This window comes from Dipodomys merriami, unplaced genomic scaffold (genome assembly GCF_024711535.1).
Source record: "Dipodomys merriami isolate MVZ:Mamm:240054 unplaced genomic scaffold, mDipMer1.0.p SCAF_1, whole genome shotgun sequence".
In the NCBI taxonomy this organism is placed as follows: Eukaryota; Metazoa; Chordata; class Mammalia; order Rodentia; family Heteromyidae; genus Dipodomys; species Dipodomys merriami.
In genome coordinates this window covers 45,885,453-45,898,463 of record NW_027202270.1, presented here as the reverse complement: position 1 = coordinate 45,898,463, position 13,011 = coordinate 45,885,453, and the positions used below count along the sequence as shown (strand labels likewise).

Here is a 13,011-nt window from a genome sequence, read left to right as displayed (position 1 = left end):
AAGAAAGGATTAGGCACCTTAATTCATAGGAAGTGAACATGTTTATTGGGTGCCTACTGTGTGCATGATATTGTTCACTAGATACACCAAATGTCTGTCCTTAGTTTAGTTTGCTCAGTGCTGACAGGTGAACTGAGACCTCAGTGACAAAGGATCGGCCATGCAGAATCTGGGAACACTGCAACCCACACAGGGAAGCCAGTCCTGCAAAGGCTCAAGCCTATCTGGCTGGAGTCCAGCCAGAAGGAGCAGGGCCTGGGGAAGAGAGACTGCCCAAGGTCCAGAGATAGATCAGTGGATCAGGCAGGATCTGTTTTGTTTTATTGTTCTTATTGTTGTTTTGGGCTGATTCTGGGGCTCAAACTCAGGGCCTGTGCGCTGCCCCTGAGTTTTTGTGTTTAAGGCTGGCATTCTACCACTTGAGCCACAGCTCCACTTCCAGCTTTTTGCTGGTTAGGACTTTCAAGAGAGAGTTGGCGTCGAAGCACAATCCTCAGATCATAGCCTCCTAAGTAGCTAAGCCTACAGGCATGTAACCCCAGGCTCCAGGATGTTGGTTTTGTGTGTGTGTTTGTGTGTTGTTTTCTGCTGGTCCTGGGGCATGAACTCTAGGCCTGGGTGCTGTCTGTGAGCTTCTTTTGCTTAAGGTTAGTGCTCTAGCGCTAGAGCCACAAGTCCACTTTGGCTTTTTCTGATAGTTTATTGGAGATAAGAGTCTCACAGACTTTCCTGCCCTGGCTGGCTTTTAACCTCAGATCTCTGAGTAGCTAGGATTACAGGCAGGAGCCACTAGTGCCAGCTGGGCTGTTTTGTTTTGTTTTGAGTTTGGTTTATTTTGTTGTTGTTGTTCTTTAAATAGAGCTTTAAGTCTAAGTTTCCTGAGATGGTAGAAGAACAGTGGGAGGGGTGGAATGGCTAGAGGAGGTCAGTTTGGAGGCCAGGACGGCAGCCCCCACCTCCAGCCACAAATCCACTTAACGACGCGCTGACGTAGGAGAACGCGTGCGCGCTCCCCGCAGGCAGTTTGGGTCTCGTCGCCCGCCGTAGACGTCGTGAAGGGAGCCTGTTGCCGTGGAGTCAGGGAGACGCTCAAGGCCTCCTCCGCCGTGGAGGCCGCGGGCCCGGCCGTCATGTCGGTGCTGGACGTGCTCTGGGAGGACCGCGAGGTCCGCTTCGACTTATACTCGCAGTGAGTCTCCGAGCTTCCCCCGGGGCCCGGGGCCGGTGGCGGGCGCCGCGGCGCGGATGCTGGCGCGGGGGGAGAGGTTGACACGGCGGTGGGCGGTGGGCGGCGCGGGGCGCGGGGCGGCCGGGCCTTCGCGGGTTCGAGGCCGGGCCCAGCTCCGTCCCGCCGTCCCCGGCCCTGGCCCACCCTGAGGAGCCTTCAGGATTGTGGACCACCCGGCGCTGGAACGTTCTGACAACCAAGTGAACTGGGGCTGTGTGTGTGTGTGTGTCTCTGTGTGTGTGTGTGTGTGTGTCTCTGTGTGTGTGTGTGTGTGTGTGTGTGTGTGTGTGTGTGTGTCTGTGTGTGTGTCTGTGTATATGTGTGCTTGGGAGATAGGCCCCCTACCGTTTGAACCATGCCTCCTAACAACCTCGGAGCTCTTGGTTCATTTTTTGCAAATGCCTGAGCACTCGTTGCTGTATAATTTATACTGTGAGCTATTTGTACGCATAGGTCTCTTCTCATCCCTAAGTAGATCCTAAGCAGATGGAGTTCAGTTATAACATGAACACTTTTGTACTTGTTTTAGACAAATGAAAACAAGACCTGGAGAAGTCCTTATTGATTGTTTAGATTCTATTGAAGATACCAAAGGAAATAACGGGGATAGAGGTAAGCATATTTTTTTTTCTTTTATTTTTTTATTTTACCGGTTGTGGGACCTGAACTCTGGACCTGGGCGCTGTCCCTCAGCTCTTCAGCTCAAGGCTAGCGCTCTACCACTTGAGCCACAGCGCCACTTCCGGCTTTTTTTTTCTTTTTGCTTATGTGGTGCTGAGGAATTGAACCCAGGGCCTCGAGCATGCAAGGCAAGCGCTCTACCACTGAGCCACCATCCCAGCCCTATTTTTTAATGAATTTTATATTTACACATGCAGATTCTTATTAGCTGGAAAATATATGCACTCGCATCATATGCAGATGTAATTGTAATCACAGAAAATTTAAACCCACAGGATTTTCTTAGAATTGAGTAAAAGAGAGAGTAGCCTTTAAGCTTACAGCCAGAGAACAGGATCTTCCTCAACTTCAGCCCATCACTAAGTCCTGCTCTGACAGCAAAACCTTTATCCAGCGAAACTGTTAAAACTCCAGGAGGAGCCCTGTTTGCAAGTGTCATGGGATACTTCTGATCTGACACCCCAGAAAAGGATTTGGGAGGCAGAGGCCAGTTGCTTATGCGTGTAATCCTCGCGACTCAGGGGGCTGGAATCTGAGCATGGCAGTTTGAAGTCAGTGCAACAGGAAAGTTGGTGGAACTCTTATCTCCAATTAACTACCAAAAAGCCAGAAGTAGAGCTGTGGATCAAGTGGCTGAGTGCTAGTCCTGAGCTCACAGGAGGATGAAGAGGGAAGAGGAGGAAAAGGAAAAGGAAGAGGAAGAAAATGAGCAGCAAAAGAACCTGTTGTCACTACCAGCTCTGGGTAGATCCTGTCAGTGGCTAGAGCCTATCCTTAAATGAATGCTTAGATCATTTCTGAAGTGTTTTCTGGCATCATTCAGGCCAAGGTGAGGGTAAATTTTGGAGTTTGGACAGTAAACATAGTCTTGGTTTGTGCCTTTGAGGGTGGAACAACAATTCCACTGTCACAATAGCTAATCTTGCTGAAATTTGAATTGACTTGGAGAAATCAAGAAAAAATGTTGTTGTTCTTATACAGATTGGCAAGAATACTTACATCCAGACCATCTTCCAGTACAGACAAAGACTGTGGGCAATAGATCATTTTTGACTTATCAAATAATAAGTGCGGAATATTTTGGAGGAGGGATGAAGGAAAATATTCCCCAGCCAAAAAGCTGCATCACAGTGCATGAAACCCTACTTTTAGTGAAAACAAAACAAAATATATTTGGATATGTATGGGCATGTGTACACTCAGAAACCTCTGTTTAAATGAAACTACAGAAGTATCCACATTTTCTGGGTTAAAAGGAGGTAGAAAAGAAAAGAAGAATCTTGCTTTCCAAACATCTATCTATTTTCCTTTCCTAGATGTTTAACACCTAAGTTAAGGCACTGTTGGGTCCAGAGCCCCTATTTTAGAACTATAAGTACACTAGAAGATTAGCATGTTTAATCCATTTTCAACTCCAATACACTGCCTTGAAGTGATCAGATTAGCTTTGTGCACTGAAACCGTGTGAGAATGAAACAAGGGCAGTGTTTGGAAGATTAGTGTTATGAAGATTAGAAGAAACAGGGACAGCAAGTGTTTGGAACGTCAGAGGGGAAAATCTAGGCCTGAAACACTGGATTTGAAGCTATAGGAAGAGAGGGGGTCCTTTCAGAGAAAAAAAGGCGGCAGAGGAATCAAAGAGACTTCATCGAAGATACATCAAGAGAAAAAAAAAAAGATTTGGTTGGCAGTTTTCCAGGGATACTCTAATAGAAAAACATTAAACATTAGTGGATAACCTCGGTTCATAGCCTAGTTGCACAGACAAAATATTGTCTTAAGAAAATGATAAACCAGTTTATCCACAATTTGCATGTATGTTTGTGTGTCAGTACTAGGATTTGAACTTAGAGCCTTGAGTTCTCACTTTGCTTTCCACTCAAGGATGGTGCTCTACCACTTAAGCCATATCTCCACTTCTAGCTTTTTGCTAGTTAATTGGAAATGAATCTCATGATTGATCATCATATCTCAACCTCCTGAGTAGCTAGAATTACAGGTGTGAGCCACCAGCACCCAGTTATGAATAAAAAGTCATAAAAGTGAGTTGCAGAACGTTAAACTATAGAACTTGGCACCATAGTACACACCTATAGAACCACCTACTTTGGGCTCATTTGGCCTAGACAACAAGATCCCATCTCAAAATAAAAAATTTTGTCCTTCCAGGTCCAGCACCTTGCTCTACTCCTTTCCCCTGGCCTGGAAAGATGGCTTGTTTTGCTTACATCAAAAGATTGTTCTTTGCCTCTGGCTTCTGTTTAGAAAATACCTATGGCAGAAGATCAAAGGGAGGCCTGAGAATCTTCCTGGGTTCTCTCTGACTGAGAGGCTGGCTATGTCTCCTCTCTATAATCAGTCTGTTCCCTACGGTTCTTGTTCCTTCCAGATTATGTAAACTACTGTATGCTTTGGGTTTGGGAAGGTAGCAGGTCTGCTGACTCACCTGTAATTCTAACATTCCATCCATACTTGTAATAAGTCCTTCTGCAAATAATCTTCATTATCCTCCCTTGAGTGTCATATATTTTCTTCTTGAACCTCTAAAAGATGCACTGTCCTCTATGTCCTCTATGATGTAGGAACCATACATACACTCCATCCATCTTGGGTTACTTATTATTTGCCAAACAATATCTAATTTCGCAAATTTTCCTCTGAGATTGCCTTCCTTTTAATTTCCTTTTAATTTTTTCAGAACCACATTTTTCTATCCCAGCTCACTCTGATACTCCTGTAAGCCTACTTTATTTTATTCTTTATTTTTATTTTTTACTATCTTTAAGTAGTTGTACAAAGGGGTTACCATTCAACATATCAGTGTATGAGTACAATGCATCTTGATCAGTATCATCCCCTTTCGTCATTTTTTGCCAAGTTCTTCTGACCCAGTAGGCTTTCAAGGAAGAAAGATTATGGTAAACTACTCATCACAAGAATCCTGTGGGAAGTGGAGCTGTGGCTCAAGTGGTAAAGCACAAGCTGTGAGCATAGAAGCTCAGGGACTGTACCCAGGCCCTGAGTTTTCAAGCTCAAGGACACACACACACACACACACACACACACACACACACACACACACACACACACACACACACACACACACACACACACACACACACACACACACACACACACACACACACACACACACACACACACACACACACACACACACGCCCTGAGTTTTCAAGCTCAAGGACACACACACACACACCCTATGGTTACACACACACACACACACACACACACACACACACACACACACACACACACACACACACACACACACACACGCCCTGAGTTTTCAAGCTCAAGGACACACACACACACACCCTATGGTTATAATTTGTTGGATAAATGTATTTAAAAAGTTCAGTGTGTTTCGTTATTTCAAGATCTCTTAAAATTATTGTAATGTGCAACTATATTGTAAATCTCTAAGACACATAATTTACCATTTACTCTTTTGCTCCCCTTTTGGTCATCTGTACTATAGAGCAGACTGTATAGGGTCCACTATTCTACAGGACACACTTTGAGAAACGAAGCACATCTAACTTTGTACTTTTGTATGAGAGCATCAGAGTGATGCTAATACTGAAAAGTGCAAAGATTTCAGCCTTTTCAGTTAACTAAATTGTGTACCTAAGTATATGGTTAATTTAAATGAGGACTTGTAAGACAGCACTCATATGACAGGGACTAGTGTGTACATGTTATTTTAGTGAGTGCTTTTATAATTATACCATGTATCCATATATAAGAACTAAGAGCATCTTCTAACAAAACAAACCAAGCTATTGGCTACAAATACCTGAATACTTTCTATAGCTGTCACTTGTTAGTACCTAGAACAGATGTACAGGTAAAAAAAGTTTTGTATTCCCTTCAATTTGTGCTGCAGATATGAGTCCTTTCTTAAGCTAATCAATTTCTTATCATTTGTTTGCTTTTAGGTAGACTCTTAGTAACAAATTTAAGAATTATCTGGCATTCTTTGGCATTAATTCGAGTCAATCTTTGTAAGTATCCTCATTAGATAAAACTCTAAGGAAAATAGAATCTTTCATCAAGGAAGGTGGGTGGCAGATTTTAATATTAAAAAAGCTATACTATGGCTAGGTATTATGGCTTATACTTTTTTTTGGGGGGGGTCCGGTCGTGGGTCCTGAACTCTGGGCCTGGGCACTGTCCCTCAGCTCTTCAGCTCAAGGCTAGTGCTCTACCACTTGAGCCACAGCGTATGGCTTATACTTGTAATCCTAGCTTCTTAGGAGGCTCAAATCTGAGAATTTAGGTTCAAAGCTGGCTCAGTCAAGAAAGTCCAAGAGACTCTTAATCTCCAAGTAACTACCAAAAAAAAAAAAAAACCCAAACAAACAAAAAAACCAACCAGAAATGGCTCTGTGGTTCAAGTGGTAGAGCATTAAGCACAAAAGCTTAGGGACAGGGCCCAGGTCCTGAATTCAAGCCCAGGACCAGCACACACATAAGCACACATACACAAAGCTATACTATGAAATATATAGAAATCTGAAGTCTGACCTAACCACAGATTACACCATAATACAAAAGAAATGTCCTGTTCTTATTTTTTTTTTCTGTTTCTTACACACATATGAGACTAGTGCTTTTGTACTGAATTTTTTTTTTTTTTTTTTTTTTTTTTTTTTTTTTTTTGTCCGTCGTGGGGCTTGAACTCTGGGCTTTTGGGCACTGTCCCTCAGCTCTTCAGCTCAAGGCGGGTGCTCTACCGCTTGAGCCACAGCACCACTTCCTGTTTTCTAGTATTTTATTGGAGATAAGAGTCTCACGGACTTTTCTGCTCGGGCTGGCTTTGAACCATGATCCTCAGATCTCAGCCTCCTCAGTAGCTAGGATTACATGCGTCAGCCACTGGCACCCGGCTTTGTTTTTGTTTTTCTTTTAATAATTTTTTTTATTGTGAAAATACCGAACAGAGGGGTTACAATTATATGAGCAAGGTACTGAGTACACTTCTTATCAAGCATTTTTGCCTCCTCCTTTGTTTCCCCTTACCATCCCTGCCCTCCCATCCCCCCCCACACCCCTTGTTTTTGTTTTTGTTTATCTTTGTCAGCTTGATATAGAAGAAGAAAACCCAAAGAAAGGAGATTTAAGTCCTAGTGAAAATAGTCTTCATTATTGTAAATTGGTATCACTTACTTTTTAATACTGTTTTAGATGATCCAGTTAGGCTTTTTCTTTCATTGAAGGGTGCTATATGAGTTTGAGAAATGCACCCTTTCTCTGGTTTTATGAGTATTTTTGTTGGTCCAAAGAGGCAGAATTGACTAGTTTAATTAAAATTTGTAATTCACAAAAATGTTATTTTTTTTCTTTTTCTTCCTTCCTTCCTTCCTTCCTTCCTCTCTTCTTTCCTTCCTTCCTTCCTTCCTTTCTTCTTTCCTTTTTTTTCTTTCTTTCTTCTTTCTTTCTTTCTTTCTTTCTTTCTTTCTTTCTTTCTTTCTTTCTTTTCTTTCTTTCTTTCTTTCTTTCTTTCTTTCTTTTTTGTGCCAATCCTGGGTCTTAAACTCAACACTTTGTGCTTTTGCTTGGCTGTTTTGCTCAAGGCTGGTACTCTAGCATTTGATCCATACCTCCATTTCCAGCTTTTTGCTGGTTAATTAGAGATAAAAGTCTCTTGAATTTATTTGAGGAGACTGGCCTTGAACCTCAGTTCTCAGATTTCAGCCCCTTAAGTAGCTAGGATTATGGGTGTGAGCTACTATTGCCCAGCTGAAGTTGTTTTTTTGTGTATGTCTAATTTTTAAAACTATTGCAAAATTCTGTATTTTGGGGGGGTGGGTCAGTCAAGGGGCTTGAAATCTGAGCATGGGTTCTGTGAACTCTGAGCATGGGCACTGTCCCTAAGTTCTTCAGCTCAATGCAAGCACTCTGCCACTTACCCCCTTCCACTTTTCTGGTGGTTAATAAGAAATAAAAGTCTCACCAACTTTCCTGCCTGAGCTGGCTTTGAACCATAATCCTCAGATCTCAGCCCCCTGAATAGCTTAGGATTACAGGCCTGAGCCACCAGTACCTGGCGTATATATTTTTTACAATAGTATTTTTCTCAGCTTATTAGATCATGTTACTTACATTCATTGTTGCTTTTTTAAATTTTAGCTATCGGTTACAACTGCATATTGAATATTACAATAAGGACTGCTAACTCTGTAAGTCTGAAAAATTTTAGTTAATGTTTGTTTTGTTAGTTACTGTTTGTTTGCACTTTATGTGAGAAATTATTCTTCAAATCTGAACTTTTAAATAAATTTGTCCTTACAGAAATTACGAGGCCAAACTGAAGCTCTTTATATACTAACAAAATGTAACACTACTCGCTTTGAATTTATATTTACAAATTTGGTTCCTGGAAGTCCTAGACTTTTTACTTCTGTGATTGCAGTACGCAGGTATAGTAATAGTTTGTGGATTATTGTATATTTTTAAGTTGTATGAGATAAAGGTTTAGAAGACAAAGTTTAGAAGTTATGATGATACCTTTTTCCAAAGCTTCACAGCAGATATCATGAAGCTATTTAGGAGAACACATTTCATTATCATTTAATAAGCTCTTGAAGGAATTTATGGAACATGTAAGACAACAGACACGTTAGTGCATACCAATAATCCCAGCACTCAAAAGACAGAGATCAGGAGGCTCATGATTTGAGGTCAGCCCAGGGAAAGTTTGCAGCTCCTATCTTAACAGGAGGCATGGATCAGAATGTTGAAAACCCTAACTGAAAAATACCTAAAGCAGAAAAGGAATAGGAGATGGCTTGATTGGTAAAGCACTTGTCTTGTAATACATGAGGCCTTGAGTTTAAATACCAATACTTCCAAGAAAGAAAAAGAGGAGGGAAGGGAGGTAAGAAAGAAGGAGAGAGAGAGAAATTTAGGCTAAGATTACAAAAAATATAATTGTTTTAATTTGACTTTCATAAATATATCATTTTCTGGAAGTGGTGCTGTGGCTGAAAGTGATAGAGTACTAGTTTTAAGCAAAAGAGCTCAGGGACAGCGCCAAGCCCCCAAAATAATAATTATATCATTTTCTGCCCTATATGTCACAAATAATTCTGTTTCCCCTCAGGCTCTAGGGTTATAGATGTGCACTACCATAGCCAGTTGAAATTTTTTTTAATTTGCCATAATAATTATGAAATGTATAAATACTAACTTTATACACACACACATACACATTAGTAGATAAGTAAACATAACCTAAGAAAACCACATTCTCAGTTTGGATTAGTCTTTTGTTTGTTTTTTTATAGGGCATATGAAACTTCTAAGATGTATCGTGATTTCAAATTGAGAAGTGCATTAATTCAAAACAAGCAACTAAAGTTGTTACCACAAGAGCATGTTTATGATAAAATCAATGGTGTATGGAATTTATCCAGTGATCAGGTATTGTGCAAAAAACTAATGAACTTTTGGAAATGGTGTTTTGGCAGTCATTTTTTTCTACCATCATTAAGTTCTTACAGTGAGAATTATAGCTCCGGATAAATTAGTGTTATAGCTCTTGATATTAGGTAGTATTCTGGTTTTTGTATTCTTTTTAGCAATCTCAATTCTGTATAGAATTGAGAGCTACAAATGGACCTTTGAGATCATCTAGTTCACTCTCCTTCACGTTCATACTTGAGAAACTCGAGCCTGCAAGTGTTAGTGTAGTCTCACATGCACAGTTTGTCCCAAATCCATAGTTGCCCTTATACTACACAGCCCTCAACTTCTTGGTAACTCAACATTAGTGGTGGAAGAACCAGAGAGTGAACAGTCACAGAGCCTTCTAATTTTATTTCGTCTTCTTCTAACCCCTAGGTTTGTTAGAATCTCACTATGTAATTGAACCAGGCCTCACACTTGAAATCATACTGCCTCTGTCCCCCATATGCTAGGATTATACTCATGTACCAGCATACCACCATGCTCAGATTTAATCTGGTCTTTAGAGAACTAGTCATATTATTTACTGACTTTTTTTGGGGGGGGGAGGGGTCCGGTTGTGGGACCTGAACTCTAGGCCTGGGCGCTGTCCCTCAGCTCTTCAGCTCAAAGCTAGCGTCCTACCACTTGAGCCACAGCGCCACTTCTGGCTTTTTTTTTTTCACTTATGTGGTGCTGAGGAATCGAACCCAGGGCCTCATGCATGCAAGGCAAGCGCTCTACCACTGAGCCACCTTCCCAGCCCTACTGACTATTTTTTCAGACAAGATCTTGCTATGTTCCAGGGTGGCCTTGAACTCAGAATTGTCCTGCCTCAGCTTCCCAGTGGTGGAATTGCAGGCATAGTCTGCTATGGCCAGCTCATTTGGTGACTCTTAAGTCTACCATTATAGTTTTTCATTTTCTCTTTAAATTATGATCAGTTGGAACATGTGAATAATTAGAAAAATTTCTCTCTTACTAGGAATAGCTTTTAGGCTTTGTGTGTGTTATGAACTAGATGAGACTGCTAACCCTCTATGGAAAACCTTTGGTATTTTGGAATATAGAACTTGGTTTTCTTAGTAGTCCTTGGGTTTGTGCTCAGGATTTTGTGCTTGCTAGGTAGGTGCTCTACCACTTTTTGCTTTATTTTTCAGATAGGGTCTTGAGCTTTTGCCTAGGCCCAGTTACAGACCACTTCTGCCAAATGCCTCCTGCATAGCTGGGATTACAGATTACAGATGTGTGTCAACTTCAACTGGCTTGTTAAGATGGGAATATCACGATTTTCAAATGATATATATATATAATTTATCCTTTACATTTATCCTTTTTTTTTTTTTTGGGTCCGGTCATGGGGCCTGAACTCTGGGCCTGGGTGCTGTCCCTCAGCTCTTCAGCTCAAGGCTAGCACTCTACCACTTGAGCCACAGCGCCACTTCTGGTTTTTTTCTTTTTACTTATGTGGTGCTGAGGAATCGAACCCAGGGCCTCAGGTATGCAAGGCAAGCGCTCTACCACTGAGCCATCTTCCCAGCCCTACATTTATCCTTTTGATAAAAGGATAGATATGAATATATAATATGTTATATATAACATATTAAGGACATAATACATAAGATATATATATATATACTACATATAATATAGTATATATTTTATGTTTTTTTTGTGTGGTTTTTTTTTTTTTTTTTTTTTGTCGGTCGTGGGGCTTGAACTCTGGGCCTGGGCGCTGTCCCTCAGCTCTTCAGCTCAAGGCGAGCGCTCTACCACTTGAGCTACAGCGCCACTTCCGGTTTTCTGGTGGTTTATTGGAGATAGGAGTCTCACGGTCTCTCCTGCCCGGGCTGGCTTTGAACCGTGATCCTCAGATCTCAGCCTCCTGAGTAGCTAGGATTACAGGCGTGAGCCACCAGCGCCCGGCTTTTTGTGTGGTTTTTGTGTGTGGGGGGGGGGGTTGTTTGTTGATCCTAGGTCTTGAACTTGGGCCTGGACGCTGTTCCTCAGCTCTTTAGCTCAAGGCTACCACTCTACCACTTGAGCCACAGCACCGCTTCCAGTTTTCTGGTAGTTAATTGGAGATAAGAGTCTCACAGACTTTCTTGCCTGGCTGGCTTTGAACCGTGATCCTCAGATCTCAGCCTCCTAAGTAGCTAGGATTATAGGCATGAGACACCAGTGCCCAGCTACTATATTTTATGTATAATGTATATAATGTATAATGTATATAAGATATATTTTTTGGGGGGGGTCCAGTCTGGGGCCTGAACTCTGGGCCTGGGCACTGTCCCTCAGCTCTTCAGCTCAAGGCTAGCGCTCTACCACTTGAGCCACAGCGCCACTTCTGGCTTTTTTCTTTTTGCTTATGTGGTGCTGAGGAGTCCAACTCAGGGCCTCAGGCATGCAAGGCAAGCACTCTACCACTGAGCCACCTTCCCAGCCCAAGATATATATTTATATGTTAAGGATATAATATATATTAAGGATATATATTACATGTATAATATATTTAAAACAAGGATGTTACCAGGTATGGTGGTACAAGCTTATAATCTTAGCTACTTGGGGGGCAGAGGTCTGGGGATCAATATTCAAAACCAGGTCCAAGAGTCCTGAGACTCCCATCTCAGCCAGTGGCTGGACAAGCTGGCATGTGCCTGTTATCCCAGCTATAGGGGAAGCATCATGGCTGGACACAGTGGTACATGCCTGTTATTCCCAGTGACACAGTATGAGGTTGAAGCGCAGGCATAAAGCAGAACCCTTCCTAGAAGATAACCAATGCAAAGGGTGCTAGAGCGCACACACAGCTCAACTGATAGAGCACCTGCTTTAGCAAGCTTGAGGCCCTTAGTTCAACCCAAGTACTACCAAAAAAGAAAGAAATAGGATGCTATTATCAATTTAAATTAAAAAATAATGAAATATGACCTTATATATTTTAAGAAATATTTGGGAGTTTTACAATTGTGTTATCTAAATGAGAGGAAACAATGACCTAAAGAATTATTACTTACAAATGTAGACTTAGCATTGAAAAACTGGACATGGACAGAGAACAATAGCTAACCTTTTTGTATAGTATTTATTTACATGATGAAAGGAAAATATATATGCACTCTACATGTTTCTGTTTATAATTGAGGAATAGGTCATCTTTTTCTGGTAGTACTAAGGTTTGCACTCAGGTCCTTGTGCTTGCTAGGTAAGCACTTTACCCTGTTCTCTAAGTCCTGCTTGCTTTTTTGATAAAATAATAATTTATTACCAAAGCAAAGGGCAGTTTAGAGAAAAACCAACCACTTTAACAGGGACAGTGCACCTCAAAGGGTGAGACAAGCAGTTGGAGTAAAGAGTCTGGGGCAGCTTGGAGTTTCTCAGTAGAGTGAGGATGGGATTTACTAGGTGTAGAGAAATCAGGGCCTTGTCCTGTGGCCTTTCCCAAATGGTTTACCCAGGTATGGGAAGGCCTGTGCATATGCATTTGCACTTCTCTGCCTTCCCACTGATTCTCTTTGTCTTTTCCAGTTTAACCTTGAAATAGGGATTGGGCTCCATAAGAATACAGGACCATTATCTTAAAACTATAGGGCCGGGGCTGGGAAGGTGGCTTAATGGTAGAATGCATG

At 41.7% G+C, this 13,011-nt stretch overlaps 1 protein-coding gene across 3 annotated transcripts in view; it reads left to right on the top strand.

The window, feature by feature from the left end:
- Positions 1-1,038: 1,038 nt before the first annotated feature.
- Positions 1,039-13,011, top strand: part of Bbs5 (Bardet-Biedl syndrome 5) — a 40,353-nt gene continuing 28,380 nt past the window's right edge. For 2 of the 3 annotated variants that reach the window (XM_070021402.1, XM_070021405.1), the window contains exons 1-6: positions 1,039-1,189; positions 1,758-1,840; positions 5,869-5,934; positions 8,063-8,112; positions 8,225-8,352; positions 9,220-9,355. In XM_070021402.1, the coding sequence (XP_069877503.1) occupies positions 1,131-1,189; positions 1,758-1,840; positions 5,869-5,934; positions 8,063-8,112; positions 8,225-8,352; positions 9,220-9,355 (522 nt within the window). In that variant the 5' untranslated portion in view covers positions 1,039-1,130. Of the gene's footprint in view, positions 1,190-1,335; positions 1,429-1,757; positions 1,841-5,868; positions 5,935-8,062; positions 8,113-8,224; positions 8,353-9,219; positions 9,356-13,011 lie in introns of those variants that run through there. The other variant, XM_070021403.1, reaches the window with a different exon arrangement.